Source organism: Monodon monoceros, unplaced genomic scaffold (assembly GCF_005190385.1).
Source record: "Monodon monoceros isolate NGI ecotype Baffin Bay Population unplaced genomic scaffold, NGI_Narwhal_1 Super_Scaffold_7, whole genome shotgun sequence".
Lineage (NCBI taxonomy): Eukaryota > Metazoa > Chordata > Mammalia > Artiodactyla > Monodontidae > Monodon > Monodon monoceros.
This window is the reverse complement of record NW_021703784.1, coordinates 107,264,644-107,271,054: the sequence shown is the minus strand read 5'-3', so window position 1 is coordinate 107,271,054 and position 6,411 is coordinate 107,264,644. Positions and strand designations below refer to the sequence as shown.

The following is a 6,411-nucleotide window of genomic DNA, read 5'->3' as shown; positions in this document are numbered from 1 at the left end:
GGCCTGGATGGGCCCCACAGGCCGCTTTGGTGACCTGAGGTGGCCCTGGGAGCAACAGGCCACCTCCAACGAGGGGATGGCAGGGGCCAGCGGGCCACCCTCACACACATAAGGAGGCAGGGCCAGCGAAACGCCGGACCCCACGCAGCCACCTGGTCCCCACGGGGCAGAACAGAGAGTGCCACTGGACCCGACAGGCTGTGTTCCTCCCTCTGCCAAAGTCAGTTACTGCCTTCCAGGGTCCCCAAAACTCAGGAGATACGACCCCACCGGGAGTCTGAAGAAGCTCCCCGCCCCCCAGCCATTCCCTATGAAGGCCTCCCTCCCAGGGAAGGGACAGTCTTTGGTCTCAGTTTCCCCTCTTGCCGGTTAAAGGTGAATAAAGTTTCGTGTGCTAAGTGGTAGACGGGCTGGTTCTCACAGCACCCAGCGGTCTCCGGAGGACGCACCCGGGGCCCCCAGAGGCAGAGAAGCTGCCGGATGCACGAAGCTGAGGTTCCCGCATGCCTCCTGGGGCGTCACTCGCACCGCAGCCTCCCGACCTCAGCCAAATGCCAGGGTCAAGACATGAAATAATTTACTGCGACTCAGCCTGTGCCCAGTGGGCCAGGACGGGGCTGGAGGAGAGTGACAACTGGGGGCCGCCAGCGTCAGTTCACGACAGTCTGTGCAAAGCGTCCCGGGAGGCCCGCGGTCACTCTGTCCACCGACCTGGGCTGGCCAGGCTCTGGCAGCACCTCCTTCCTTCCCTGCGTCCTCAGCCCGCGTCTCATCCGGCACCTCCACGGCCCGCACCCACGCCGCTGTCAGGAGAGCAGGCACCTGCAGCTCAGGCAGCCCGGGCCACCCTCATCAGGCGGGCTCAGCTTGCGCGCCTTGTGCTGCCGGATCTCGCGCACCAGCGTGTAGAAGGCATCCTCCACGCCCTGGGAAGAGGAGGCCAGCTCAGGGCGGGACCACTGCCTCGGCCTCGAGCAGAGCCCCAGCCCCTTCACCCCACCCCGCACACGGGGAGCTGGACCCTGCTCCTCTCCGGCCCCAGGGGCCACCCCGTGGACACCTGTCCTCAGCAGCTCCCCCGCGGCCCACTGAGGGGCTGGGGCTGACCAGGACCCGTGGGGCAATCTGGGGGCACAGGGGGGGGGCCCCAGGGTCACCGCTCCGGTCTGGCTCAGGGCAGCTCTCTCCGGGGACCTCCACCTCCCCCGGGAGCTGTGTCGGCCCAGACCCGGGCCCTGGCCTCCCTCGCTGCCCTGCCATCCGGGGAGACTTACAGCGAGAGGGGCTGCTGGGTCACGGGGGTCCCGGAGGGTCCCAGAGGGTCCCGGAGCTGGAGCCAGAGCCAGAGCGGCTGCCCTGCGTCAAGGGAGAGGGGGCAGTGAGTGCGGCTCCCGGGCGGGGCGGGGCGGGGCCCTGGCTGGCTGCGGGGGCAGGGGGCCTGCTCACCTGGCGCGTCTTGGCCGACGTCTCGATGTAGGGGATGCCGTAGCTGCGGGCGAGGTCCTGGGCCTGCCGAGACTCCACGGTGCGCGCGGCCAGGTCACACTTGTTCCCCACCAGCACCATGGGCACGTCGTCCGAGTCCTTCACCCGTTTGATCTGCTCCCTGCAAGGGGGAAGGCGTGAGCCGGCGGGCAGGCTGCCCGCGGCCCCTGAGGGAGGACAGGAGGCCCCCGAGGGCTGGCGGGCAGCTCACCTGTACTGGTGGATGTCCTCGAAGGACTTGGCGTTGTTGATGGCAAACACACAAAGGAAGCCCTCCCCGGTGCGCATGTACTGGTCCCGCATGGCGCTGTACTCCTCCTGGCCCGCTGTGTCCAGGATGTCCAACAGGCACGTCTCCCCATCGATGACCACTTGTTTCCGGTAGGAGTCCTGGGGAGGACACTGCTTAGAGACAGCAGGCCCTCTGGGGATGGGACCCTCCCTCGCTCCTCTCGTGCCCCCCAGGACCTACGACGAAGAGACCCCTTCCTGCAGAGCGGGTGGAAGACAAGCCCGTGCCAGGAGCCAGGCTGTGGACAGGGGCCAGGCCAGCTCACCTCTATGGTGGGGTCGTACTCATCCACAAAGTGGTTCTGGATGAGCTGGATGGTCAGGGCGCTCTTCCCCACGCCTCCAGCGCCCACCACCACGAGCTTATACTCCGTCATTGCTCCTCAAAGGACCACAGCACAAGGCACTGCAGTGGTCGCTTGTCCCACCTGCCGAGGAAGCGGCACTCAGCACGGCCAGACCACGCAGGGGAGGCCCGCTGAGCTGCCTGGGCCAGCCTGCCCAGGCCCAGCCTGCCCTCTGGGCCCGGACATCCAGGTAACAGGGGCGGCAGCCAGAATGGTGGCCCAGCCGCTCACCTGTGGCACCTCCAGCCCAGAGGTGGGAGGGGGGTCCTGCCTCCAGCTGCATTTAATGACTGTGTGAGAGAAGCGGGGAGCCGGCCCCCCAGAGGCAGGGCTGACAGCTGAGAGCGTCTCCCAAGCATGCACCCGAATTAGAAGCTGCTGGGTAGGCAAGAAGCCTGAACTGGAAGCGCCGTGGGCTGACGTTACCAGCGCCCCCATGAGAACAGGCCTTGCCACAGTGGCGGACACAGCAGCGTGCCCGGACAGGCTGGTGGCAGCCGACAACCGGCTCCAGGCCCCCCCACCCCCGGGCATGCTGGTGCATTTGACAAGTATTCACTGAGCACCTACTGCATGCCAGGTACTGCTCCAGACACACGATAACGAGCAGACAGAAAGTACCCCTGCCTTGGCAGGTTCGGGCTACGCTCCAAAGAAAAAATCCACATAAAGGAAAAATAAAGGGAAACCCACGGGGCCCCACTGCCAGAAGAACTTTGGAGAGCATAAGGAAGGTGAGGAGGTGGGCAGGGGGCCAGGGCTCCAGGAAGCAGAAGCCGATCACAGGAAAAGACCCAAAGGAGGTGTGGAAATAAGGACACAGGTGAGAAAGGAAAAAGGCTTGGGGCCAAGGCCCCTAGCTGGGGTGCCCCCAATTTGTGACGCTTAAAGAAGGGATGCCCTTGTGGGGACAGTGGGCAGTGACTTCCTAAACCTCAGATTCGTCTGGTGTATGTGATGGCCGCCCGGTGCCCGAGCTCTTCGCAGGGGTCCTTGGGTCTCTGGCGGGTGGGAGACCCCGCCTAGCGCCATGGTCACGGGCGGGCCTCCGCTCGGGGACACCCAGTGCACTTGTGGGGCCCCGGAAGACAGGGCCCGGGACACGGAGCCGAAGGGGTTGGTCTGGGTGAGGCAGAGCGGACCAGCCGCCGCCCGCAACCCCCGCCGCAGCGCCCCGCCCGCCGCCGCCCGCGGCTCACCTGCGCCCCCGCGCGCCCTGCGAGGACAGCAGGCCCCCCGCCCGGCCCTCGCCGCTCCCGCCGCACTCACCGCTCACTGGCACGACTGCCCCCGGGGCCGGAGCCGGGGCGGGGGCGGCGGCGGGGGCCGGGGTCGGAGCACTTGGCTCGCCCGGCGCATGGGCTCCGTCCGCGGCGGGTGCGGCTCGGGCTGCGGGCGGCGGACACCCGACCGGGCCGCGCACGCCCCGCCCCGCGCCCGTCCGTCAGCCCGGCACAGCCTGCCATTGGCCGCGCGCGCCGGGCCCCGCTCTGCCCCACCCCGGTTGGCCGAGAGGCCCGCCCGTCAGAGGCCTCGGCCGGGCGGGGCTTCCGGGAGCTGCGCGGAGGGCGGTTCCCGCCCGGCTGGGCCTCGTGGGCCGCGGCCTGAGGGGTTGGCTCCGCTGGGGACGGGGTCCGGGGGAGACAGCTTCTCCGGAAACTGCCCGGACTCTCCCGGGAACAGTCGGGACTCGCGGGGAGATAGAGACCCCGCGGCGAAGCGGGTCCGCGGCCGGGTGTGGACTGGGGCGGGGTCGCTGATGTCCGACTCGAGCCCCTGCGCCGCTCCTGGAGCCCAGCGCCGGGCCCCTGGGCCCCTTCACGGCGCGCACAGCTGTGCCCACGCCCCCCTAGGCCGTCCCTGCGCCGTGCCGCGCAGCACACCGTAGGGGTTCCGGAGCGGAGGGGACAGCCCGAGGGCTGAGCCTCAGGGAGGGTGGAGCCCGCGGGGTCAGCACCGCAGACTCCCCCGGACCCGAGGCCGGGGAAAAGCGGAGGGGCTGCCGGGACGCGGGTCAGGTGCAGGTGGCTTCGGAAGGGGCTCCTCCCGGCTCCCAGGACGCCTGGCAGGTTCGGCGGGGTCCTTGGGCGCGGCTCAGCCATGCGCCCAGGGCCAGGCGGCGCAGGGCGCCTCGGCTGGGCGGGTACGTCTGAGCCCGCAGAGCAGCGAGTCCGGCTCAATCTTTTTACCCAGTGCGGGGGGTCTTGTTTTTCACTTACGTAGTGCGCAGCCCCGCCCCGAGCTCCGCAGAGGGCCCTTGTCCCGCGCTCCCTGATCTCCAGCTTCCCCCAACTTCGGCAGGCCCTGCAGACTACCCGTGCACCCAGCTTCCCCAAAGCCCGGAGCCCAGCCCTGCAGGAGCTCACCCTGAGGCCCAAACGGTACCCAGGAAATCCAACCCAAAAGCTGCCATAGGGGGTTGAAGACTCCCCCACCCCAAGCATAAATATGCACATTGTATCTCCTTTAGAGATTCTCAGAAGTACATGATTTAACATTTAAAAAAATTTCAAAGTAACGCATAAACACATTCTCCTTGTTTATAAGAAAGAATGGTGCATTACACGTAAGGCCAAACCTCCCCCTCTGCTCAGCCGGCACCCCCTTCCATTCCTACCCGTTCTGCGCCGTTCGGCCCCCTCCCGTGCCGGCTCCGTGCTATTCCCCAGGAGCTCACCCCACTGCAAGCCTTGACCTCGGCGGGCCCCTGGGGGGGGGCCGCCCCCGCCCCAGGCACGGCGCCGACCCCACGTGCCGTGGCTGTGTCCGGTTGGCCGTCCCGCGCACTGCGCCGCGGCCACGACGAAACCCGACTCGCGCCTGACGCGCGTAGACGCGAAGTAAAGGCGGATAAGTGAAAACGGGTGACGGCGCCTCTGGCCGGCGCGGACACTCTGGACTCCCCTCCAGGAGTCCAGGTCTGCATTTCCCTCGTCTTCTGAGGGTCCTTTCCCAAAGCGCTTCCTTTAAATCCCGCAGGGCCTTGGCCTCAGGGACGACCCGACACGGGCGCCTACCACCTGAGAAAGGTGGGCGCGAGTCTCCACCCCAGACCACCTTTGCGGAAGCCGACACCTGGCCTGCCTGTGCCCCGCCGTCTCGACCGCGTCTCACCTCCCCAGCTGCCCTACCGGCCCCGGGGGCGCTCCCGCGCGTGCGGGGCGGGACACGCGCGAACCTCCCAACCTGGTTGGCCGCCGCCCCGCCCGCCCTCCCGCCGGCCCTAGCAACCGTTGCTAGGGGGCGTGGCTCGGCCTCGCGGAGCTGGAAGATTCCCGCGGCTCATGAATATTTGCAGATTCAGAGAAGGCCCCGCCCCCGTTGCCTTGGCGCCCAGGCCCCTCAACCCCGCGGCCGGAAGAACAACCCCAAGTCGAAGACAGCGCCTGGCGAAGGAGGACGCCCGGGACCAAGCCCCCGAGGCTGGGGCACCGGGGCCGACCCCTCAGGTGAGAGCCGAGCGTGCCTTTGGGTCCGGGGCCGCAGGCCTCGCTGTCTCCTCCCGTGTCGGGGGGAAACTGAGGCCGGGGATGGAGCAGAAAGACAGTGAGGTCCCAGTGATGCCCCAATTGTCAGATCTGGTCCCCTGGGGACCCATCCCACAACCCCTGGCCCTGCTAAGGGTCTCGTGGTCACCGGGACAGGAGGGACCCCAAGCCCTGCCTAGGGACCCACTCTGGGAGTTTCCATGATGGGGACCTAGGAGGGGAGAGGCCCTACCCTCAGAAGGGATAGCAGGTGGAGGGGACCCAGAGAGGTGATGAGCCCGGCCAGGAGCTGGTGTTAGTCTGGGCCGTGGAGAGAGAAAGGCCACCACATTTCCAACTTCGGGGGCTCACGGAGTGGCAGGGCAGGATGGGATCAGGGCCATGAACAGTGTGGACGGGTCCAGGCCAGTGAGTAGATGTGAAGGGATAGTGTCTCAATGGGAACCTCAGCCTCCAACCCAGGCCCTGCTCCTTGGACCCCAAGACCTTTGGCTAATCTGGACCCATACTCTGGGCCTAGTCATGGGCAGGACCTCAGGTCAGCTGTTCTCAGGCACAAAGGGAAGAGGGTGGCCCACTGGCATCCCAGGCCACAGTCTGGCCAGACCATCCCTTTCCCAGAGCCCAAGGCTAGCAGCCCTGGGGTAGGTGGGGGCAGCATCTTCCTAGGGGGCCTGGTGCTGGGGTCCTCCTTTGAGGCTTAGGGCCGTTCTCCAGCTGGAGAAAGGCAGGCAGCAGAGGAACTTTCGGAAAGAAATCCTGGCCAGAAATTCCGTGAGGCTCTTCGTGAGGCTCCCCTG

At 67.4% G+C, this 6,411-nt stretch overlaps 1 protein-coding gene across 2 annotated transcripts; it reads right to left on the bottom strand.

Annotated features, from left to right (window-relative positions):
• Window positions 1-560: 560 nt before the first annotated feature.
• Window positions 561-3,500, bottom strand: HRAS (HRas proto-oncogene, GTPase). Of its 2 annotated transcripts, XM_029206862.1 has the most exons (6): window positions 3,393-3,500; window positions 2,043-2,204; window positions 1,697-1,875; window positions 1,447-1,606; window positions 1,275-1,356; window positions 561-926 (listed from the first exon to the last, which is right to left on the bottom strand). In XM_029206862.1, the coding sequence occupies exons 2-5, from the start codon at window positions 2,151-2,153 to the stop codon at window positions 1,294-1,296; spliced, it is 513 nt and encodes a 170-aa protein (XP_029062695.1). In that variant the 5' UTR covers window positions 2,154-2,204; window positions 3,393-3,500; the 3' UTR covers window positions 561-926; window positions 1,275-1,293. The 2 variants fall into 2 exon arrangements, with proteins under 2 accessions (XP_029062695.1, XP_029062694.1); XM_029206861.1 differs by lacking the exon at window positions 1,275-1,356.
• Between the last annotated feature and the right edge of the window lie 2,911 nt (window positions 3,501-6,411).

Bases quoted from the DNA above. Each gene is read 5' to 3' on its own strand.
- HRAS (XM_029206861.1), bottom strand. From the start codon at position 2,153: ATGACGGAGTATAAGCTCGTGGTGGTGGGCGCTGGAGGCGTGGGGAAG. The intron at 1,876-2,042 runs GTGAGCTGGCCT...TGTCCTCCCCAG, and splicing joins AGTACGACCCCACCATAGAG to GACTCCTACCGGAAACAAGT. The intron at 927-1,446 runs GTGAGCAGGCCC...TCCTCTTCCCAG, and splicing joins CGTCGGCCAAGACGCGCCAG to GGCGTGGAGGATGCCTTCTA.